The 25,660-nt window shown below is 45.6% G+C and overlaps 1 protein-coding gene across 1 annotated transcript in view; it reads right to left on the reverse strand.

The window, feature by feature from the left end:
* The window catches only part of LOC129700720 (calcium-activated chloride channel regulator 1-like), a 32,137-nt gene extending 16,131 nt beyond the window's left edge, over positions 1-16,006 (reverse strand). Inside the window, exons 1-8 of the mRNA XM_055641327.1 lie at positions 15,808-16,006; positions 14,031-14,171; positions 11,627-11,777; positions 10,168-10,276; positions 9,117-9,282; positions 6,982-7,203; positions 1,051-1,275; positions 338-515 (exon numbers count right to left, since the gene is read on the reverse strand). Coding sequence (XP_055497302.1) covers positions 338-515; positions 1,051-1,275; positions 6,982-7,203; positions 9,117-9,282; positions 10,168-10,276; positions 11,627-11,777; positions 14,031-14,171; positions 15,808-15,969 — 1,354 coding nt within the window. The 5' untranslated portion in view covers positions 15,970-16,006. The remainder of the gene's footprint in view (positions 1-337; positions 516-1,050; positions 1,276-6,981; positions 7,204-9,116; positions 9,283-10,167; positions 10,277-11,626; positions 11,778-14,030; positions 14,172-15,807) is intronic.
* Between the last annotated feature and the right edge of the window lie 9,654 nt (positions 16,007-25,660).

Genomic DNA, 25,660 nt, shown 5'->3' on the forward strand with positions numbered 1-25,660 from the left:
GGCAGTGAATTCCAAATTCCAGCCATCCTCTGGCTGAAAAGAATTCATCTTCCGATCTCCTTCAAACTTTTTACCCCTTATCCTTGGATCTCCACCCTCTGGTTATCGACGCCGCTGCAAAGGGGAGAGGTTTCCTAGTTATGTCCCTCCCAATTACGTATACCTCTATAAGGTAACCTCTTCAGCCTCCGTCACTCCCAGGACAACATCTACTCTCTCCTCAGAGCTGAAGAGCCTCATAATGGACAAACATCTTTGCAAATCACCTCTGCTCCTCTCCACCCTTCATTTGCTGAGCTCCCAAGTACCAACAGTGTGGCTATTTATTGCTGGTTACCTGTCCTTCTTGAGAGCTCCTCCAGTTCTTTGGCTGCATTTGGTCCAAGTGCGATGGTGTGGATTTTGGCTCCACTATCTTCCGCCTCTTTGAAGCAACTGCTAATTCCTCCGTCCTCTCCATCCGTGAGTAAAATAATTTCGTCGCCATTAGTAGCGCCGTCATCACCGCGAAGTACCTGCAATGCAGTCGGTTATCAATAAGGAGAGCAAAATGTAATACTTAAACGTTCTGTGTTGATGAAAACTCCCCCAAACTTTACAAGTTCCCAAGTTAAAGGATTAGAATTAGGCCATTTGGCCCATCGAGTCCACTCTGCCATTCAATCATGGCTGATCTCTGCCTCTGAATCTCATTTTCCTGCCTTCTCCCCATAACCCTTGACCTTTGTCTATCTCTTGCCTTAAAAATATCCACTGACTTTGCCTCCACAGACCTCTGTGGCAGAGAGTTCCACAGATTGATTAAAGAAATTCCGCCTCACCTCCTTTCTAAATGAGCATCCTTTAATTCTGAGGCTATGACCTCTGGTCCTAGACTCTCCCATCAGTGGAAACATCCTTTCCATATCCACTCTATGTTTGCCTTTCATTATTCTGTAAGTTTCAATGAGGTCCCCGCCAACCTTCTAAACTCCAGCGAGTAAAGGCCCAGTGCTGTCAAATGCTCATTATATGCTAACCCACTCATAAGTGGAATCTTTACAGCCTCACCTGAAAACCATCCCGAACCCCACTGCAGATGTTTGTTCCTCCACCGGCAGATGTTGGTAGTAGTTTTACAAGGTCCTTCCTCACATTGTCATTATCAACAGTCTTCAACTGTGTTTTAATATTGGCACCGGAATTAAAAGTGACAATTCCAACTAGTGATCCTGGCTCAACAACCTGCAGCAAGAATATCTCGGCTGCTTGTCGAAGCCTGTTAATGCGATTCTCCTGTTTCATAACGAGAAGAAATTAGCAAAGTTAATAGATGAAAAACAATGCTGGACACACTTGAATCTTCACATGGGAACAAGGAACTGCAGATGCTAGTTTATACCAAAGAGAGGCACAGAGTGCTGGAGTAACTGGAGTAAATTGCAGCATGGTGGCGTAGTGGCAGCGTTGCTGCCTTAAGTGCCTGTCCCACTGCGGCGACCTAATCCGCGAGTTCTGGCGAGTTTGCCCTCGACTCATACTCGCAGCATGGTCGACACGAGGTCATAGGAGGTCTTTGTAACTCTCCTTCATGCTCAAGAGTAGTCCCTGCGTACACGAGGCCTCAGCTAGGTCGCAGCCTATTTTTCAACATGCGAGTAAAAAAAGGTCGCCATGGAAAAAATCGCTACTTTTTTTACTCGTAGGTTTAGTCTAAGTAGGTCGTAGTATATCGGCATATTATTCGTAGGTAATCGAGGGTAGTCGAAGGTAATCAAAGGTAATCAAAGGTAGTCGAAGGTAGTCGTAGTCTTCAACATTGCTGTGTAGTTGTAGGACTGCAGTAATCCTGATAGTGTGAGGTGGTGTGAGACCTCGGGAGTCTGTATCCCCTGCCCGATGGTGGCATCATGAAGAGACAATAGACAATATACAATAGGTGCAGGAGCAGGTCATTTGGTCTTTCGAGCCAGCACCGCCATTCAATGTGATCATGGCTGATCATCCCCAATCAGTACCCCGTTCCTACCTTCTCCCTATAGCCCCTGACTCCGCTATCTTTAAGAGGAACCACCTCATGCAGATACTTTTAATGGCTAAGAGGACTCCGTCCATGGTGGTGTGTGTTGGATGGAACTGCAGATGCGGGTTTAAACCAAACATAGACATAAAATGCTGGAGTAACTCAGCGGGTCAGGCAGCATCTCTGGAGAGAAGTAATATGTGACGTTTCGAGTTGTGACCCTTCTTCAAACCTCAGGAGAAAGGGAGACAAGAGATCTAGATAAAGATATGTAAAAATGTAACGATAATAAAGGAAATGGGCCATTGTTAGCAGTGAGCTGGGTGAAAGCGGGTTACTGACAAGTTCTCACCTAGCTCACCGGTAACAATGACCTGTTTCTTTAATCATCTTTACATTTTTGCATATTTTTCATTCATTTGTTCTACTAGACTACGTGGGACCCGTTGGGTCACAGCTTCACACAGGAAGGCTGGTCCCCGAACACAATATTCCACCTCTTCACCAATTCCAAGATTGCTGGCCAGTGTGGGAGGGGGGGTGGCTAGTATGGACATTGTGGGCCAAATGGATTCTTGGGCTGGCAGCTCAGTCACTCAGGCCTGGCAGCTCAGTAACTCAAGCCTGGCAGGCTGGCAGCTCAGAAACTGCCAGAAAAACTGCCAAAAAAGGTGAGAGACTATGGGAGAGAAGGGGGACAGGGTGGACAATCAATTTTAGACATTTTCATCTTTTTTTACAGTTGCAAAAGGCACACATTTCAAAAGCCAGTTGCAAAAGGCACAGTTTAAAAACACACAAAGGACACTCACAGGTCACTATTTTCAGTTTTCTGTAGATTTCCAGCTCAGACTGAGAGTCGTGACCATCTCCCTCCCCCATCTTGCAGAGACTGAACCAGGCCCACACTTCCACATTTTATAGTCCTCCCCCTCCCATGGGAAGGGGCGTGGCCTTCATGAAGTGATTGACAGGAGAGAGAATCTCAACATTTTTTAAACATTAATAAGTCTTTTATTTTTCATCGATGGAAAAAATCCTCTGGCCCTGACAGCTGGAGGGGGACTCTGAGTAAGGTGGCCAAAAATCACAACCGTAAGTGGTTGCGTTTTTTCTAAAATCAATATAAAGTGCAAACAGGAAGTGGTCAAATTTAGACTTTTAATTATATAGATATCATTCGGCTCAAAGGGCCAAATGGCCTACTCCTGCACCTATTGTCTATTGTCTATTATCTCTCTTTTCACCCTACTATATCTCTCATTTGGACATCTCAATTGACAAATGAGGACTCGTGTGGTGGGACCAACGTGAGGGAGTGGGGGAGACGGGGGAAAATAAAGGGGAACTGGCATGTGGGGGGAAGGTAGGAGGGAAGGGGGGGATATGTAACTTTGTCAGTGCCCTTTATGGGAGACTATTTGCATTCCTTGGGTAAAGAATTTCACTGTGACTTGTCACATGGGCCAATAAAATATTCAATTCAATTCAATTTTCCCGCTCCCCTGACTCTCACTCTGAAGAAGGGTTTCGATCCGAAGTGTTTTCTATTCTGTTACTCCAGAGATGCTTCCTGTCCCGCTGAGTCACTCCAGTATGTTGCGTCTACCTACAGTTTAAACCAGCGTTTGCAATTCCTTCCTACAGACAACATCATGGACTAGAGTCCTCATCTATCTTTTTTTAGGTTAGTTTAGAGATTCAGAGCGGAAACAGGCACTTTTGGCCCACCGAGTCCGCTCTGACCAACGATCCCCATGCACTATCCTACACACACTAGGGACAATTTACAATTTTTTTTACCAAAGCCAAAATACATCCTGTACGTCTTTGGAGTGTGGGAGGACACTGGAGCTGAGAGGGTGCAATGCTAATTTGATGCCATCTCCCATCTTACTGCTGTCTGCAATTATAATTGGGTAGGAAGGAACTGCAGATGCTGGTTTTCACCGAAAATAGACGCAAAATGGTGGAGTAAGTGAGCGGGACAGGCAGCAACTCTGGAGAGACGTAGTGGGCGACGTTTCTGGTCGAGATCCTTCTTCAGATAATTGGGTCACCTTCTTCCATTTGGAAAGACTGTTGATTTCACACAGGGCATGATTACTCTGAGATAAATCAAATAGTCCCTTTGTTGTCGAGTGACATGATTGATTCTTGGCTGGGGGGCAGCCATGGTGACTAAGAGCTGTTGTGACACTAAGGAAATTGTAGTCAGAGCTTGTGGTGACAGTTACATAACCCATCTGTTATTTTCCCAGCATTAGGCGTGTAGCAAATGCCATCAGACATCGGCAGTACATGTTTCAGCCTGAACTACTCTCAATCAACCCACACGCACACTGATATGGCACTTTGTGGCCTCTTCCTGGACTGTAGCCACGTACACAGTAAACTGGAAGAACATTCCTTGGAGTGCAGGAGGCTAAGGGGTTATCTGATAGAGATAGAAAAAATCATGAGGGGAATAGATAGTAGATGACATTTCGCAAGATAAGGTGAGAGGAGCAAGATTTCATATGAAACCGAGGTGAAATGGTTTCACTCCGAGGGTGGTGAGTGCATGTAACGAACTGCCGGAAGCAGTATTTGAGGCAGGTACTGTAACAACATTTAACACATGCACTGGGCAGGTACATGGATAGAGACGGAAGAAATAACTTTGTTCAGGTATCCGGATGGTATAATGGTAAAGCGGTCACATTTCCAGATTCACGGACAGTTTCTTCCCAGCTGTTATCAGGCAACTGAACCATCCTATCAACTGCAGAGAGCCCTTGCTTTCACTCTCCATCCCCTCCCCCATTCCCAGTACTCCCACCAGTCTAACTGTCTCCGACTACATTCTATCTGTCCCGCCCCCTCCCCTGACATCAGTCTGAAGAAGGGTCTCGACCCCCAAACGTCACCCATTCCTTTTCTCCAGAGATGCAGCCTGTCCCGCTGAGTTACTCCAGCATTTTGTGTCTTAAAACTTTAAACCAGCATCTGCAGTTCTTTCCTACACATCCTATCGCCAATTGGAAAGCGGTCCATCTACCATCTACCTCAATGGAGACCCTCAGACTAACTTTATTCCGACTTTACTGGACATAATGCACTGAACGTCATTCCCTTTATCCTGTATTTGTACATTGGACGGCTTGATTGTAATCATGTACAGGCCTTCCTCTAACTGGACAGCACGCAACAAAAAAGCTTTTCACTGTTCCTCGGTACTACGTGATATACACTGGCCAAAAACTCACTCCATCCCAGAGTCAGTGTCCATGATTTTACCAAGAAAGCCAAATCCGCTTCTGTATTTCGCACAAATTTGAACAAAATGATGACCATATGTCATAGAAACATAGAAAATAGGTGCAGGAGTAGGACATTCGGCCCTACGAGCCAGCACCGGCCTTCCATATGATCATGGCTTATCATTCAAAACCAGTACCCTGTTCCTGCCTTCTCACCATATCCCTTGACTCCCTTAGCCCAAAGAACCAAATCTAACTCTCTCTTGAAAACATCCAGTGAATTGGCCACCACTGCCTTCTGTGGCAGAGAATTCTAAACATTCACAACTCTTTGGGTGAAAACGTTTTTCCTCATCTCAGTCCCAAATGACCTTTCCCTTATTCTTAAACTGTGACTCCTGGTTCTGGATTTCCCCAAACATCGGGAACTTATTTCTTGCATCTACCCTGTCCAATCCTCTTAAGAATTTTATATGTTTCTATAAAATTCACTCTCATCTTTCTAAATTCCAGCGAATACAAACCCAATCGACCCATTCTTTCATCATTGGTCAGTCCCACCACCCAGGGTATTAACCTGGTGAACCTACGCTGCACTCCCTCAGTAACAATAATGTCCTTCCTCAAATTAGGAGATAAAAATTGAACACAATACTCCAGGTTTGGTCTCACCAGAGCCCTGTGCAACTGCAGTAGGACCTCCATGCTCCTAAACTCAAATCCTCTCGCAATGAAGGTCAACATGCCATTAGCTTTCTAATGTATCTACACGCTTACTTTTAGTGACTGAAGTACAAGCACACCCAGGTCTCGTTGCACCTCCCCTTCTCCTAATCTGACACCGTTCAGATAATAATCTGCCTTCCTGTTCTTGCCACCAAAGTGGATAACCTCACATTTATCCACATTATTTTGCATCTGCCATGCTCCTGCCCACTCACCCAACCTATCCAAGTCATCCTGCAGCCACATAGCATCCTCCACGCAGCTCACACTGCCACCTAGCTCTGTGTCATCGGCAAACCTAGAGATGTTACATTTAATTCCCTCGTCTAAATCGTTAATATATATTGTAAACAACACGGGTCCCAGCACTAAGCCTTGCAGGAACCCACCAATCACTGCCTGCCATTCTGAAAAGAACCAGTTGATTCCTACTCTTTGCTTCCTGTCTGCCAGCCAGTTCCCTATCCGTGTCAATACCATGTGCTCTAATTTGGCACACTAGTCTCTTGTGTGGGACCTTGCCAAATGCTTTTTGAACGTCCGGTTTCTACACAAATATAATCATCTCTTGTTGAGGGCGGCACGGTGGCGCAGCGGAAGAGTTGCTGCTTTACAGCGCCGGGAACCCGGCTTCAATCCTGACCATCGGTGCTGTCTGTACGGAGTTTGCACGTTCTCCCCGTGACCTGCGTGTGTTTTCCCGGGGACCTCCTGTTTACTCCAACACTCCAAATATGTAGAGGTTTGCAGGTTAATTGGCTTGGTATAAATGTAAATTGTCCCTAGTGTGTGTAGGATAGTGTTAGTGTGTGGGGATCGCTGGTCGGTGCAGACTCACTGGGCCAAAGGGCTTGCTTCAGCGCTATATCTCTAAACTAAACTAATCTAATTGACAAATAAAAGTGAACTGTTAAAAGACAAAAGAATTGTGCAATGTTCCTTTGTCCCAAGTTATCTGTAGTCACCCTGCCCACGTATTTTGTTCAGTAGTTTTATCATAAAGGACCTTACCTGGTTCATGCTTCCTGAGATATCAAGGACTAAACAAACCACCCGGTCCTTGGACTGCACAAGTGTGAATGTTGGTTGGACAGAACCGTTGTGGGTTGAATTAGCATTCTTGAAGTCCTCTGACTCTTTGATCACTTCCCACGTGCTCCTGTAATTGCACATTTGGTTCTGCATGTTGGGCGCTTCAGTATTGTGAGTCTTTTCATCACAGAATTCGACCACCTGGAAGTTTGAAGCAAAATGCCGTGAGTTAACCAGATGATTAGCAAAAAAAGGAGGTGTTTTCCAGATGATCACAAGTGATCTTTAGATCAGGGGTTCCAACCTTTTTCGTCCCGTTTACCTCTGGCAACTTTAATAGCACATAACAATGTTATTTCACTTATTTATGAACAACTAATGATGAACAGATACCGGTTTATACCAGAACCAAACACAGTAAGTCAATGAGAAAATATATGTAGAAATCCAGAATCAACAAATTTACCCCCTGTGGGTAAATTTACCCCAGGTTGGGAACCCTTGCTTCAGTCTTTAGAGATATAGCGCAGAAACAGCCCCTCCATTCCCCCCCCCACCCCTTCCCCATCCCTGCTGAGTCTGCGTCGACCAGTGATCACCCCATACACTAGCACTATCCTATACACTAGGGACAATTTACAAATTTACCAAAGCCAATTAACCTACAAACCTGCACATCTGTGGAGTGTGGGAGGAATCCAGAGCTCCCAGGGAAAACCCACGCAGGGCACAGGGAGAACATAGAAATTCTGTACCGACAGCACCCGCAGTCAGGATCTAACCCAGATGTGGAGAGGATGTATCCACTAGTCAAGAGTCAATTTAATTGTCATTTGGACCCCTTGAGGTCCAAACGAAATGCCGTTTCTGCAGCCATACATTACAAACAAATAGACCCAAAACACAACATAATTTACATTTTACATAAACATCCATCACATTGCTGTGATGGAAGGCCAAAAAAAACTTATCTCTCCACTGCACTCTCCCCCCCCCCGATGTCAGAGTCAAAGTCAAAGACCCCGGCTGGCGATGGCGATTGTCCCGCGGCCATTAAAGCCACGCCGGGTGGTGCAAGATCGCACACTGGGTTCTTGATGTTGGAGCACCCGGCATGCGCTCGCACAGTCCCGCGGTCATTCCAAGCCGCGCGGGGTGGTGATGTTAGGCCCCGCTCCAGGAGCTCTTCGACCCCGCAACTCGGGCAGGAGAAGTCGCCGTTGCAGGAGTCCTGAAAAGCGGTCTCCATCCAGGGACCCGCGGGCTCCCGATGCCGCCGTCCGCAGACCCGCAGTAGCAGCCTCCGAATCTCCGGAGGTCGGGCCGCAGCAGCAGCAGCAGCAGCGCTCCTCCACCGCTCCACCCGCTCCGGACTCGGCCAGCTCCGCGATGGTGACGGTGAGTCGTCGGCACCAGAGTCCCCGGTCTTCTTCTGTTGGAGGCCGCTCCTCATTGCAGCCCCAACGACAACGGAGACCCGACGAGAAAAGGTCGCGTCACACGTGCAGGGAGAGATTTAAAAGTTAGCCCCACCCTCCCACCCCACCCCCACACACACACCCCAACAAAACAATAACAAAAACTACATAGAAACATAGACAAAAAATAATAAAAACGCGGCACTAGTGGGAGAGTCTAGGACCAGAGGCCACAGCTGCAGAGTAAAGGAGCATATATTTAGAAAGTAGATGAGGAGGAATTTTTTTTAGACAGAGCATGGTAAATCTGTGGAATTCACTGCCACAGACGGCTGTGGAGGCCGTCAACGAATATGTTTAAGGTGGAGATTGATTAGAAAGGGTGTCAAAGGTTACGGGGAGAAGGCAGGAGAATGGGGTTGAGAGGGAAAGATAGACCAGCCATGCTTGAATGGCGGAGTAGACTGAATGGCCTAATTCTTCTCCTATAACTGTGATTAGTACGGGTGTCAGGGGTAATGGGGAGAAGGCAGGAGAATGGGGTTGAGAGGGAAAGATAGACCAGCCATGATTGAATGGCAGAGTAGACTTGATGGGCTGAATGGCCTAATTCTGCTCCGATAACCTATGAACATGAACATGCTGGAACACAATTAATCATCATTGGGAAAAGAACAGTTTGATGACTCCACTTACATTTTCCAAGCCTTGATTATACATTATTGAAGAGGATGCAGTCTGAACCTTGTCTGGATAAAAGTTGCAACTTGTATCGTACAATCCTGTCCTTTCATTGATTTTACAATTTGAACAAGACCCACTGCTGCAGTCCTTATAACTTCCAGTTATCCCCTTTGTACACCTGCAGACCACATGACAAAAATAAAACAGATTTGACATTGAGTGGCATTTCTATAAGTAATCATTCAGCAAGATTAAGGTGGCACAGTGGCGCCTCACGCTGCAGAGACACGGGTTTGATTCTGACTAAAGATGCTGTCTGAGTGGAGTTTGCATGTTCTCCCCGTGGGTTTCCTCCAGTTTGCTTTCACATTCCAAAGACATATGGGTATGTAGGGTAACCGTTTAAACTTTTCCCCTTTCACCTTGATTGCGACACGGTGGTGCAGCGGTAGAGTTGCTGCCTTAAGGGCATGTCCCACTTTCACAACCTAATTCACGACCTTTTTTACTCGTGGACATTTTTCATCAGGCTAGAAAAAATGCCGAGACCTACTTGATGCCACGAGCACATACGACTAGCACCACAACCTGCTACGACCTACCTTCGACCTCCTACAATCTCATGACGACCATGCTGAGAGTATGAGAAGGGCAAACTCAGCAGAGGTCGTGAATTAGGTCGTGAAAGTGGGACAGGCCCTTTACAGCGTCAGAGACGTGGGTTTGATCCTGACTATGGGTGCTATGTGTATGGAGTTTGTGCGTTCTACAAGTGACTCGCGTGGGCTTTCTCCGGGAGCTCCGGTTTCCTCCCACGCTCCAAAGATGTATAAATTTGTAGGCTAATTGTCTTGGTAAAATTGTAAATTTCCCCTAGTGTGTGTACGATAGTGTTGGTGTACAGAATGCTCGCTGGACGGAGCGGACTCGGTAGGCCAGATGGGCCTGTTTCCACTCTGTATCTCTAAACTAAATTAGATCACGGTCAGCTGGTGTGCCCATGTCTCAGAATCTCAAACTGTCTTCTTCACAGAAGAAAATAATGTGATTTCAATTGCCTCACCTTGTTGCCTCAATGCGTCCATTGCTAGATTTATAAAAGGGCATCTGCTCATTGTATTCATTAAATACACCCCACCGGAGATGGGCCCATTCGTGAACAAATAATGGGCCTGTGGAAACAGAAGTGTTTTTGTTCAATATAATCTCTCACTTGCAGGTAAAAGTCACATTTCTAAGTGTCTATGAAATTTCCCACTTCTCCCGAAAGGAAACATTTAATCCACGGAGTCTGTGCCGGCTTTCAGAGCAATGCCATCAGTCCTATTCCGCACCCATTTCTTTGTGCCCTACTTATGCCCATCAACTCAGAAGGTGGTGGGAATATGTAACGAGCTGCTTCAGGAGGCAGTTGAGGCAGGAAGTATAACAGCATTTAGAAGACTAATCTCTCCACATCACCCTCTATATCTCTCATTTCCCTTATCCCTAACCAGTTTGAAGAAGGACCTCGACCTGAAACGTCACCCATACCTTCTCCCCAGAGATGCTGCCTGTCCCGCTGAGTTACTTCAGCTTATTGTGTCTATCTTCGGTTTAAACCAGCATCTGCAGTTCCTTCCAATACATTTAAAAGACACTTGGACAGGTACATGAATTTAGAGGGCTTTGGGCCAAACACGAGCAAATAAGGTGTAGAAATGAATGGCAGATGCTGGTTTATACCGAAAATAGACTCAAAGTGCTGAAGTAACTCATATGTTCATAAATTCTAGGAGCAGAATTAAGCCATTCGGCCCATCAAGTCTACAGCGAACATTCAATCATGGCTGGTCTATCTTTCCCTCTCAACCCATTCTCCTGCCTTTGTCCAATAACCCCATAACTCAGCGGGTCAGGCAGCATCTATGGAGAAAAAGAATGGGTGACATTTCGGGTTGGGATTGAAAAAGGGTCTCTATCCATGTTCTCCAGAGATGCTGCCTCGCCCGCTAAGTTACTCCAGCACTTTGTGTCTCTTTCCACGACCAAATAGGACTGGCTTAGATGGGGCATCTTTGGGATGGCATGGATGATTTGGGTCGAATGGCCTGGTCCCATGCGTTATGACTCAATGACTCTGTAACTCCGCCCACATTCTCCTTCCACCCACCTAAGCAAAGGATGATTTACAATGAGTCAATTGAAGTACCGATGGGGAACAAGTTTGTCAAAAGACTAGTAACTTCCTGGAGACACAAGGAACTGCAGATCTTGCATAAAAAAAACACTGGGGTAACTCAGCGGGTCAGGCAGCATCTGTGGAAGGAATGGATAGGTGATGTTTTGAGTCGGGGCCCTTCTTCACTCTGAAGAAAGGCCCAGGCCCAAAGCATCTCTTATCCATTCCTAACAGAGATGCTGCCTGGCCCTGGCTAACTCCAGCACTTAGCGATCTACTTACATCCTATATTGTCCTCCCGAATTGTTGGCTTCCTTGGAACCAGTTTCATCGTATGCAAAAGGAACATATAATAACGTACCTTTTTTCCCGTAAATTGGAAGCAGGCCGTCATTTAGAATGAAATCTGGAGTGAGGTGAATGTACCGACCCTTCTCTCCACATCCTCCATACTGCAGAGTGTAAGGGGTGTCTCCATATTTAGGATTTTCTTCAGCAATGATTACACTGGCCTATGAAAGACAATTACACATGAAAATCCCTACAGTATTGACACTGCGCACAATCCACGGAGAAAGCTCAGGTATGGAGCAAGGCCGGTATGTGGATGGGAAGGGGAGTTGAATTGGCTTGGCTACCGCGGAGGTCCGAGCATTGCAACCAGGTCTCGTAGACCTTGGCGACTATAGATTGTTGGAACATCTCACGTGGATAATGTTTGCTGACGGTCCTGTTTCTGATTGTAAATCTCTATGACTCATTGCTGATGGATTTTCTTATATCTTATATATATACACACACATGCACACGCACAGGTACACACGCACACACACACTCACGCGCACGCAAGCACACGCACAGATATGCATGCACACACATGCACGAACACACAAGCACGCACACGCACACACACATGCACATACACACGCACACGCACGCACAAACACACACACAAGCACGCACGCACACACGCAAACATATACACACAAGTATGCGCACACACACGCATGCACACACATACAATATGCACGCACACACACACACGCACACACTTGCACACACACGCACGCGCACACTCACACATGCACACGCATTGTATTTCCGGTGGCGCTGGTGCCAGCAGCCTCCACCTACAGCCCGGTATCTTTTTGTTTTTTTTGTTTATTTAGTTATGTTAAAGAGTATTTTTTTGTGTTTTTTGGTGTTTTTATGTGGGGGAAGAGGGCACGGTGCGGGGGATACCGTACTTCAGCCGCTTCCTGGTGAGGACGCGACTATTATTCGAGTCGCGTCCTCGCCCCCCCCCTCCCCCACAGCGGCCTACCTACCTGGATTGGCGCGGCCTTTCCTGCCGGGATCGACCGGAGCTCCAGCAGCGGCGGGACAGCGCTGGAACATCGCGGGGCTGGCGATGCCTTACCGGTTGTCGCCGTCTGGAGCCCGGAGTGCTGGACCTGCTGCACCGACATCATGGAGCTGCGGTTTGCAGAGCTCCCAACGCGGGCGGCGCTGATGGACAGCGCGGGGTCCGGCGACTCTGCCCGGCTCGGCCTGCGGACTCAGGAGCTGCAGACTCCGGCAGCGGGAGGCGGCTGATCAGAAGGTCCGGGCCGCTGAGGAGGAGGATGTTCACCGTCGGGGTTCGGCGTCGGCGTTCCACCAGCCCGGCGTGAGGGCCTGAACATCGGGCCACCCGGGGCGGCGACTGCGGGTGCTCGGAAGGCCCCGACCACGGATGAACACGGAGGGGAGGCTGGCTGGACTATGGTGCCTTCCTCACCTGGGTGCCATTTATGTTATGTTGTGTTGTGGACTTTCTGTGTTTGTGCTTTTTTTAAATTTTTAATTCAATTTCAATTTTATTTTTAATATGTTTTATTATTTATTTATTATTTATTTTTATTATTTTTATTATTTTTCTTGTGATTTTTTTTAACGATACTGCCTTTAAGGGAAATTCATTTCGTTGTCTCAAATTGAGACAATGACAATAAATTTGAATACAATACAATACAATACAAACACACACACACGTACACATACACACATACACACACATACACACACACATATGTAAACATAAAGAAAAAACAAACTATAAGAGTGTATATTTATCTACTGGAAGATTGCAACCTTCACGTGGTCCGCCCTGTTTCGACTAATGCAAGTTATCCAACAACTTTAGGCTGTGCACGTCACATGAAAGAAGAAGAAATAATAAAGAATGAAAGGCCTGGGTTGAGTGGATGGGTGGGGAGTCTGGGGAATTCATTGCCACGGACAGTTGCGGAGGCCAAGGACTTCGCTATTTGTAAAGCGGAGATTGACTGATTCTTGTTCAGTACGGGTGTCAGGGGTTACGGGGAGAAGGCAGGAGAATGGGGTTGAGAGGGAAAGATAGTTCAGACATGATTGAATGGCGGAGTAGACTAAATGGGCCGAATGGCCTAATCCTGCTCCTATGACTTATGAACATGTTTTTGGTTTCTAATATTATTGTCATTGCACCTTTCTGCTCATTCATCCGTAATTCTGCAGGTTTTATCCTGCACACCCATATCGGCCGTCAATAATAAGCCCCAAGTAATAAACAGTCCATCAAACAGACCAGTCAAGAGTGTTTTATTGTCAACTTGTCCCGAAATGGAACAATGAAATTCTTACCTGCGACGACAGCAAAACGCAGTACTCAACAGATAATATAATATAACAAAATAAAATGCAATAAATAGTTTAAAAAAAAAATAGTGCAAAAACCTCTGTACCTTCTCGTAGGATTGCGTGGTTGGTCTCTGAATCGAGCCGTTTCCTGGCCAGCTAGAAGGCAACAGGATCTTTACATCCGAAAAATACACCTTGTTTTTGGTAGCTCGTTGGAGGTAGAGGGAGGCATCTGTTATCATTGTCTAAAAGGAGCACAGGTTTAAAAATCAGCGGCTCATTGTGTCTCAGTCATAGCCATACAGCGTACAAACAGACGCTTCGGTCCAACTTGCCCACACCGACCATCTACAATAGTCCCAACTGTCTGAGTTAATAAACAATAGACAATAGGTGCAGGTGTTGGCCATTTGGCTCTTCAAGCTAGCACCACCATTCAATGTGATCATGGCTGATCATGCACAATCATTACCCCATTCCTGCCTTCTCGCCATATCATAGAAACATAGAAAATAGGTACAGGAGTAGGCCATTCGGCCCTTTGAGCCTGCACCCCCATTTAATATGATCATGGTTGATATTCCCTGACTCCGCTATCTTTAAGAGCTCTATTTAACTCTCTCTTGAAAGCCCCCAGAGAATTGGCCTCCATTGCCTTCTGACAGAGAGAATTCCACATATTCACACCACTGTGTAAAAGTGTTTCCTCATCCCTGTTCTAAATGGCTTACTCCTTATTCTTAAACTGCGGACTCCCCCAATATCGGAAACATGTTTCCTGCCTCTTGCGTGTCCAAACCCTTAACATTCCTTCTAAATTCCCGCGAATACAAGCCCAGCCGCTCCATTCAATATCCACCCAAACCTTCCTATCCATGTACCTGTCCAATTGTTTCTTCAACTTTGGCAGCTTGTTCCATACATACACCACCACCATCCATACATAACAGTCACCCCTCAGATTCCTATTAAATCTTTTCCCCTTCTCCTTAAACCTATGTCCTCTGGTTCTTGATTCCCCTACTCTGGGCAAGAGACTCTGGGCGTTTAACCGATTTATTCCTCTCTTGATTTTATACACTTCTATGAGATCACCCCTCATCCCCCTGCGCTCCAAGGAATAGTGTTCCAGCCTGCTCCACCTCTCCCTATAGCTCAGACCCTCGTACATCCTCGCAAACATTATGTTATATAATTGTGTTGGCAGAGGCAATCGTGGACACACATTCTTTTAACTCTTCGTCCAAACATCAAAACCTAAATTCAAACTAGTTCAATGTGATATGAAGATGTACATCGACACTAAGCAACTCTATAAACACGCACATTCAGACTCAGAAACAGCTTCTTCCCCTCTGAACAACCCTTCTATAAGCTAGGGTGCTGTCCGATTCACCCCGAGCTCATTGCAGACATTAGCCTTTGTCCATGGAACTACAATGCTGAGAACTATATTCTGTACTCCATATCTTCATGTTTGTTCTATCTATTCTATTTGAGTTTCATATGTATATTATTATCTGATCTGTTTGGATGGCATGCAAAACAAAGCTTATCACTGCACATTGATAAATCTAAACGACCCATCAAGTCCACGACGACTACCATTCCCCGTACACTAGCACTATTCTACACACCAGGGACAATTTTACAATTTTTACCGAAGCCAATTATCCTACAAACCTGTACATCTTTGGATACCGGAGCTCATGGAGAAAACCTACGCTGTCGCGGGGAGAACGTACAAACTCCTTACAGACAGCACACATCATGAGGATCGAACCCGGGTCTCTGGCGCTGTAAAGCAGCAATTCTATCACCACGCCACCGTGCTGACCCTCAACCTAAACCCAAACCTGATTAATTCACTTCAGATCTCACCTGGATTTTTTCAAGAAGCATTTCATTATGTTTGATGCTTGGTTTAATGGCAATCACAAGGTCTCTGTAACCATTATCCACCAAGTTTAGTCCAAAGCAGCTCTCAATGTAGGTACACAGAAGACAGGCGAACACTAAGTTAAAGGGTTTTCCCAGCACCATCGTTACACTGATGTTCTGCTCTGCTCAGCGTCGCTTGCTGAAATGAACCAAGACGAATTAATGCAAGGTTGTACCTGTTACAGAAAAGAGGTGGGATGCTCGTTTGGACATGTTTGAGACATTCCATCCTGCAAATCTGAACATGACTAGAAACATATTGTAGAAACGTAGAAAAATGTAGATGCAGTAAAAGTCAGTACCCCCTTCCTGCTTTCTCCCCATATACTGTACCTTGATTTCTTAAGTCCTAAGAGATAATCTAACTCTCTTGAAGGCATCCAGTGAATTAGCCTCCACTGCCTTTTGTGGCAGAGAACTTCACAGATTCGCAACTCTCTAGGTGAAGAAGTTTTTCCTCATCTCAGCCCTTAATGGCCTACCCCTTATTCTTAAACTGTGACCCCCTGGTTCTGGACTGCCCAACATTGGGAACATTTTCCTGCATCTAGCTCATCCAATCAATTAAGAATTTTATATGTTTCTATAAGATCCCCTCTCATCACAAACAGAACTGAAGCTATCAGATCTGCGAGAGTACGAGTTCATCCCTGGAATGAATCTAACAAAACTCTTCTTTAAGGAAAGAGGTTTGATCTAATTAATTTGTGATTTTTCTCCCATCAAGGTCAGAGTACCATCTTCTATGGCATAGTGGTAATCTGAGGAACGTGATTTAGTTTAGTTTAGAGATACAGCGCGGAAATAGGCCCTTCGGCCCATCGAACCCGCACCGACCAGCGATCCCCGCACATTAAACACTATCCTGCACACACTGGGGACAATTTACAATTTTACCGAAGCCAATTAGCCTACTAACCTGTACGTCTTTGGAGTGTGGGAGGAAACCAAAGCTCCCGGAGAAAACCAACGCAGGTCACGGGTAGAACGTACAAACTCCACACAGACGTACACCTGTAGTCAGGATCGAACCCGCTGTGTGCTGTGAGGCAGCAACTCTACCGCTGCGCCGCCCTGATGTGGAATGAATGAATTTGTGAGCAGAGATGATGGAGGTAATGCGATCCTGTGGTGTGAAGGCAGAATGAGTGGAATGAAATTATTTCCACCAATGGACATGTCAAGAACAAAAAATGTTGGCAAAAGAACCAAAAGTGATGAGGGAATAAATTGAAGTGGATTCAATTACAGGTTTCAAAAAGAAGATGGATAATTAACTGAAAGAAGAAAAATACTTATGACGCATATCCCTCTTAACCTTTCCTACCTATGTACCTGTCCTGACGTAATTTAAGAGTTATTTTGGTCCCTGCCTCAGCCACTTCCTTTGGCAGCTCATTCCATGATATACCATTATCTTTAGGCAGCACAAAGTGGTTCAGGGGCGGCACAGTGATGCAGCGGACCAGTTGCTGCCTCGCAGTGCCTGGGACACGGCTTCAATTCTGACTGGGTGCTGTCTGTTTTTTTTTTGTTTTTTTTTTTGTTTATTTTATTAGAAGTTAATACAGCACAAAACAGTACAGTGGCACCTAATTTTAGGTGCCAACTATGTAATACCGTAATCCATTCTATGTACAACCTCTAGTTTTATGTTATAAGAAAGAAGTAAGCAGAACAAGAAAAAGAAAGCAATAGAAAGGGGAAAAAAGTGGAAAAATAGTTGGTAGTGAGTAGAAAAAAACGTGAAGTGTAGATATAGTGGACGAGGAAAGAAGAAATCGTAGAAATCGAAGAGCGGACTTGATGGGCCGAAGGGCCTGTATTCGGACGCTCTATCTCGTCAAACTAAATCTACCTTACGGCACTAAATTAAACTAAAATCTGTATGGAATGGCATGTCCTCCTGTGTCCGCGTGGGTTTCCTCTGGGTGCTCCAGTTTCCTCCCATATTCCAAAGTCGTGCGGGTTTGTAGGTTAATTGGTCTCTGTAAATTGTCCCCAGTGTGTAGGATAGAACTAGTGTACGGGTGATCGTTGGTCGGCGCGGACTTGATGGGCCGAAGGGCCTGTTTCCACGCTCTATCTCCAAACTAAACTACACTAAATTAAACTAAACTACACTAAACTAAATGGTACTAAACTACACTTCACTACACTAAACTAAATGACACTACACTAAACTAAACTAGAATCAGAACAAGAATGCTGTTTATTGTCATTTAAACATAGGTTCAAACAAAATTATGTTCCTGCCGTCATAACAACAAAAAAACCAAAACATACAATGAACACAATTCCACACAAAAATCTATCACAGTGAATCCCCAAACACCTCCTCACTGTGATGGAAGGCAAAAGTCTTATCTCTTCCCTGTTCTCTGTTCTTTATTCTTCTCCCGCAGTCAAGCAGTCAAACTGCTGCATCGAGCTGATCGAGGCTCTTGATGTTAGAGCCCCCGGCGGGTGATGGTAAGTCCCGCGGCTGTTTAAGCCGCGCGGGGCGATGTAAGGTCCCGCTCCGGGTCGATTTAAACCCCTCGATTCGGGCGGGCGAAGTTCGCCGTTGCGGGAGCTCCGAAAAGCGGTTTCCCACCAGGGACCCGCAAGCTCCCGATGTTACCGTTCACAGGTCCTGCAGCCGAAGCCTCCGAAGCTCCGAAGTTGGGTCACAGCCACGTGGCACCACAGCGCTCCGCGCTCCGAAGTCGGCCAGCTTCGCGATGGTGAGTCCGCAGGCTCTGCGACTGGAGTCCCAGGTCGATTCCGGTTGGAGGCCGCTGGCTCCACGATGTTAGGCCCCAAAGACAATGGAGACTCAACAACGAAAAATTCGGGTCCCCGAGCAGGGAAGAGATTTAAAAGCTGGGTCAATCAGGTTGTTAAGGAACCCCAAAAAAGGGAGTTTGTGGAGAGCCTCCGTGATGGATTCTTAGAGCAGCTTGTACTGGAGCCCACCAAGGAGAAGGTAATTTTGGATTTAGTGTTGTGTAATGAACCGGATTTGATAAAGGGAACTTGAGGGTAAGGAACCATTAGGAGGTAGTGACCATAATATGATGTTTTAATCTACAATTTGAGAGGGGGAAGGGTAAATCGGAGGTGTCGGTGTTACAGTTGAACAAAGGGGACTATGGAGCCATGAGGGAGAAACTAAAAAGGCAATACTGGGAGAAAAGATGAGGTACGAAGATAAGCTAGCCAAGAATGTAAAGGAGGATAGTAAAAGCTTCTTTAGGTATGTGAAGAGGAAAAAATTAGTTAAGACCAAAGTTGAACCCTTGAAGAGTCAAAAGGGCGAATTTATTATGGGGAACAAGGAAATGGCAGACAAGTTGAACAGGTACTTTGGATCCGTCTTCATTAAGAAGGACACAAACAATCTCCCTGATGTACTAGTGGCCAGAGGATCTAGGGTGATGGACGAACTGAAGGAAATTCACATTAGGCAGGAAATGGTGCTGGGTAGCCTGATGGGACTGATAAATCCCCTGGGCCTGATCGTCTGCATCGCAGAGTACTTAAGGAAGTGGCTGTAGAAATCGTGGATGCATTGGTGATCATTTTCCAATCTCCTATAGATTCAGGATCAGTTCCTGTGGATTGGAGGGTCGCTAAGAATAGTGGGAGAGAGAAAACAGGGAATTATAGACCAGTTAGCCTGACATCGATGGTGGGGAAGATGCTGGAGTCAATTAAAAAAGATGAAATGGCACATTTGGATAGCAGTAGCAGGATCAGTCGTAGTCAGCATGGATTTACGAAGGGGAAATCGTGCTTGGCAAATTTTCTGGAATTTTTTGAGGATGTAACTAGGAAAATGGACAAGGGAGAGCCAGTGGATGTAGTGTACCTGGACATTCAGAAAACATTTGATAAGGTCCCACATAGGAGATTAGTGGGCAAAATTAGAGCACACGGTGTTGGGGGTAGGGTACTAACATGGATAGAAAATTGGTTGGCAGTCAGGAAACAAAGAGTAGGGATTAACTAGGGGCCCTTTCAGAATGGCAGGCAGTGACTCGTGGGGTACCGCAAGGATCGGTGCTGGGACCGCAATTATTTACAATATATATTAATGATTTAGATGCAGGGATTAAAAGCAACATTAGCAAATTTACAGATGACACAAAGCTGGGTGGCAGTGTGAACTGTGAGGAAGATGCTATGAGGATGCAGGGTGACTTGAACAGGTTGGCTGAGTGGGCAGATGCATGGCAGATGCAGTTTAATGTGGATAAATGTGAGGTTATCCACTTTGGTGGCAAAAACAGGAAGGCTGATTATTATCTAAATAGTGTAAAGTTGGGAAAAGGGTAAGTACAACGGGATCTGGGGGGTCCTTGTTCATCAGTCACTGAAACTAAGCATATAGGTACATCAGGTAGTGAAGAAAGCGAAAGGCATGCTGGCCTTCATAACAAGAGGAGTTGAGTATAGGAGCAAAGAGGTCCTTCTGTAGTTGTACAGGACCCTAGTGAGACCACACCTAAAGTATTGTGTGTAGTTTTGGTCTTCAAATTTGAGGAAGGACATTCTTGCTATTGAGGGAGTGCAGCGTAGGTTCACAAGGTTAATTCCCGGGATGGCGGGACTGTCATATGTTGATAGAATGGAGCGGCTGGGCTTGTATACTCTGGAATTTAGAAGGATGAGAAGGGATCTTATTGAAACATTTAAGATTATTAAGGGCTTGGACACGTTAGAGGCAGGAAACATGTTCCTGATGTTGAGGGTGTCCAGAACCAGGGGCCACAGTTTAAGAATAAGGGGTAAGCCATTTAGAACAGAGATGAGGAAATACTTTTTCACACAGAGAGTTGTGAGTCTGTGGAATTCTCTGCCTCAGAGGGCGGTGGTGGCCGGTTCTCTGGATGCTTTCAAGAAAGAGCTAGATAGGGCTCTTAAAGATAGTGGAGTCAAGGAATATGGGGAGAAGGTAGGAACGGGGTACTGATTGTGGATCATCAGCCATGATCCCAGTGAATGGTGGTGCTGGTTCGATGGGCTAAATGGCCTATTACTGCACCTATTGTCTATTGTCTATTGTCTAAACTAAACTACAGTACACTAAACTAGCTACATTTTATGAAGAGGCTACCTCTTCGGTTCCTGTTAAAACTTTTCCTCACTTTAAAGCTGTGTCCTCTTGTTCTCAGTCTGAAAAAGGGTCTCGATTCCTATTCCTTCGCTCCATAAATGCTGCCTCTCCCGCTGAGTTTCTCCAGCATTTTTGTCTACCCTCTCGTTCTTGATCACCAACCCTGGGAAAGAGTCTGTGTGCGTCCCCCCAGTCTATGCCCCCTCGCGATGTTTTACTCCACTGTAAGATCACCCCCTCAGCCTCCTATGCTCCAAGGAACAAAGTCTCAGCTTGTCCAACGTCTCCTTCTGACTCAGTTCTTCGGGTCTGGGCAACATCCTGGTGAAACATTTCTGCTGTAGGTGAGAAGAGGAGCCTGGGGCTGCTCGGATCACTGCAGATACGTACTGGATGGCCTTCCAACTATGCTGAAATCAGTTCTGTGAAACCCTGACAGCTGAGCGTACACTTGATTTATTAGCGTTTATGTGATCCAGCACGACCGTACTGCCTGGGGGCAACAATGTGGAAAGTGATATCTCAATGCGTACGTTTGAAAACCTTTGATTTTGAAGCCTGGGAATGAAACACTGCCAAGTAGTTCATGCCTTGCGAAATGTCGGAGAGGAGTTGTCAAAGAATGTCTGGAGGCTGCAGGCCCTGGATCGTTCCAGCTCACAGTGTAGGAGTATGAAGAAGCAGGAACACAAACCTCATGTTGAAGCATCCGCCCGATGTGCCAATAACCAAGAGCCCGGCTAATGCTGGATAATTCACTTTGTCAGCGTGGACACTGTCCCAACAACCTCTTTCAGTTCCATCACAGGGGCGGCACAGTGGTGCGGCGGTAGAGAGGCTGCCTTACACCACCAGAGACCCGGGTTCGACCCTGACTACCAGTGCTGTACCTGCTGTCCCTGTGGTTTCCAGTTTCCTCCCACATCCCAAAGTCATGTGGGTTTGCAAGCTAAATGGCTTCTGTAAATTGTTCAAGTTCAAGTTCAAGAGTTTATTGTCATGTGTCCCTGATAGGACAATGAAATTCTTGCTTTGCTTCAGCACAACTGAACATAGTAGGCATTTACTCCCTATTGTGCAGCATAGAACTGGTGTACACTGGTCGGCGCGGAGTCAGTGGTCCGAAGGACCCGTTTGCACGCCGTATCTGTAAACAAAATTAACTAAGCTAATCAGGCTCATGTTTGCAGAAGTTACATGTAGAATGATTCAAATTGCCTTCCTTAGACAAGTTGCTGGCACGGTCCAAGCTCAATGTTTTGCTAAGCTGTTCCTCGGCTCTTTCCTTTTCACCTTTCACTCCAACTCATTGCAAAGATCTAACTGATATTCTGGGGTGCAATCCTGATCGACCATCATCCCCATTACCACAGTCCCCCACCAGCACTATCAATCTCTCCTCCAGCCCAACCTCTGCAACCTCTAGGTATTTATAAATCCCTTCTATCCTCCACACACCATGTTCATTTTACCTCTTCCAGCAAGGTGCTTTTCTACAAGAAGTCCTGATGTTTCACGTACCATAAGATAGCCCTTGCACAGTTAATTCTCCAATTTCAGTTTGTGAACTTTCTTTTTAGTTTAGTTATGTTCAGAGTCACAGTGCGGAAACAGGTCCTTCGACCCATCGAATCCTCGACGACCAACTATGCTACACATGCTAGGGGTAATTTACACATTTACCTGTGTCAATTAACTTGCAAACCTGTATGTCTTTGGAGTGTGGGAGGAAACCTGAGATTCTGGAGAAAACATACGCAGGCAATGGGGAGAACGTACAAAATCCATACAGACAGCGCCCGTAGTCAGGATCGAACCCGGGTCTCATAAGTGATAGGAGCAGAATTAGGTCATTTGGCCCATCAAGTGAACTCCGCCATTCAATCATGGCTGATCTATATCTTCCTCCTAAACCCATTAGGCAATAGACAATAGGTGCAGGAGTACGCCATTCTGCCCTTCGAGCCAGCTCCGCCATTCAATATGATCATGGCTAATCATCCACAATCAGTACCCCGTTCCAGACTTCTCGCCATATCCCCTGAGCCCGCTATCTTTAAGAGATTTATCTAACTCTCTCTTGAAAGCATCCAGAGAATTGGCATCCACTGCCTTCTGAGGCAGAGAATTCCACAGATTCACAACTTTCTGGGTGAAATATTTTTTCCTCATCTCCGTTCTAAATGGCTTACCCTTAATTCTTAAACTATGGCCCCTGGTTCTGGATTCCCCCAACATCAGGAACATGTTTCCTGCCTCCAATCCCTTAATCTATAGTACTAAAAGTCTGATCTTGACCACTTCCTGTTGTTCTGTATATTGGTTTTAGAAAAAACGCTGCCACTTACGGCTGTGATTTTTGGCCATCTCACTCCCTCCGCTGTGCAAGACAAGAGGATTTTTCCCATCGATAAAAATTAAAAGAGTTATTACTGTTTAAAAAACGTTGAGATTCTCTCTCCTGAAGGCCACGCCACTTCCGGAGAGACTATAAAACCCGGAAGTGTAGAGTGCCTCAGTCAGTCTCTGCAAGATGGGGGAGCGAGAGGGTCACGTCTCTCAGTCTGAGTTGTGAATAAGACAATAGCCAATAGACCTCTTTGCTCCTAACTGCAGAAGGACCTCTTTGCTCCTAATAACACTGAACACATGTCTACTAAACTGTGAGTGTGGTTTTACTGACCTTGAGTGCACTTAATGTGGTTTGAAAATAGAAATGTGGTTGGTTTGAAATAAAGCACAGGAAATGGTTGGTGATGGATGGTTTAAAATAAAGCGCTGCAAATGGTTGGTGTTGGTTGCTTTGAAATAGCAAATGATTAAACGTCTGAACTTAACAACTTCCTGTTTGCACTGTATATTGATTTTAGATAAAACGCTACCACTTAAGGCTGTGATCTTTGGCCATCTTACTTAGTCCCCCTCCGCTCAATGAAAAATAAAAGTGTTACTAGTGTTTAAAAAATGTTGAGAATCTCTCTCCTGTCAATCACGCCGTGATGGCCATGCCCTTTCCGGTGGGCGGGAGAATGGATTATAAAACCCGGAAGTGTGGGTGTGGCTCAGTCTCTACAAGATGGGGGAGGGAGAAGTCACAACTCTGTCTGAGCTGCGAATCAGCTAAACACACTGGATATCTGCTGAACTGTGAGTGTGGTGTTTGTGTGGTGTTTTGTGTGGTTTTATGGTGGTTTCACCCTGCTTGAAATGGTATGAAACTGCATTTGAACATCGTGGCCTTGCACACTGCATGAAATGGTATGAAACTGCATTCGAATTTGGTGGCCTTGCACCCTGCATGAAATGGTATGAAACTGCATTTGAATTTGGTGGCCTTGCACCCTGCATGAAATGGTTTGAAACTGCACTTGAATTGTACATTAATGTACATCAATGATCTGGATGATGGTGTGGTAAATTGGATTAGTAAGTATGCAGATGATACTAAGATAGGTGGGATTGCGGGTAATGAAGTAGAGTTTCAAAGTCTACAGGGAGATTAATGCCAGTTGGAAGAGTGGGCTGAAAGATGGCAGATGGAGTTTAATGCTGATAAGTGTGAGGTGCTACATCTTGGCAGGACAAATCAAAATAGGACGTACATGGTAAATGGTAGGGAATTGAAGAATGTAGGTGAACAGAGGGATCTGGTAATAACTGTGCACAGTTCCCTGAAAGTGGAATCTCATGTAGATAGGGTGGTAAAGAAAACTTTTGGTGTGCTGGCCTTTATAAATCAGAGCATTGAGTATAGAAGTTGGGATGTAATGTTAAAATTGTACAAGGCATGGTGAGGCCAATTCTGGAGTATGGTGTACAATTTTGGTCGCCTAATTATAGGAAGGATGTCAACAAAATAGAGAGAGTACAGAGGAGATCTACTAGAATGTTGCCTGGGTTTCAGCAACTAAGTTACAGAGAACGGTTGAACAAGTTAGGGCTTTATTCTTTGGAGCGCAGAAGGTTAAGGGGGGACTTGATAGAGGTTTTTAAAATGATGAGAGGGATAGACAGAGTTGACGTGGAAAAGCTTTTCCCACTGAGAGTAGGGAAGATTCAAACAAGGGGACATGACATGAGGAATTAAGGGACTGAAGTTTAGGGGTAACATGAGGGGGAACTTCTTTACTCAGAGAGTGGTAGCTGTGTGGAATGAGCTTCCAGTGAAGGTGGGGGAGGCAGGTTCGTTTTTATCATTTAAAAATAAATGTGATAGTTATATGGATGGGAAGGGAATTGGTTATGGTCTGAGCGCAGGTATATGGTACTAGGGGAGATTATGTGTTCGCACGGACTAGAAGGGTCGAGATGGCCTGTTTCCGTGCTGTAATGGTATATGGTTTATATGGTTATTATGGTTAATTTGGTGGCCTTGCACCCTGCTTGAAATGGTTTGAAATTGCACTTGAATTTGGTGGCCTTGCACCCTGCTTGAAATGGTATGAAACTGCACTTGAATTTGGTTGTCTTGCACCCTGCTTGAAATGGCATGAAACTGCACTTGCATTTGGTGATTTTGCACCCTGTTTGAAGTGGTCGGAAACTGCACTTGAATTCGGTGGCCTTGCACCCTGCTTGAAGTGTTAGGATACTGCACTTGCGTTTGGTGGACTTGGACCCTGCCTGAAGTGGTAGGAAACAGCACCTGAATTTGACCTTGCACCCTGCTTGAAGTGGTAGGGAACTGCATTT

The sequence above is a fragment of the Leucoraja erinacea genome, chromosome 10 (genome assembly GCF_028641065.1).
Source record: "Leucoraja erinacea ecotype New England chromosome 10, Leri_hhj_1, whole genome shotgun sequence".
Taxonomy (NCBI): domain Eukaryota; kingdom Metazoa; phylum Chordata; class Chondrichthyes; order Rajiformes; family Rajidae; genus Leucoraja; species Leucoraja erinaceus.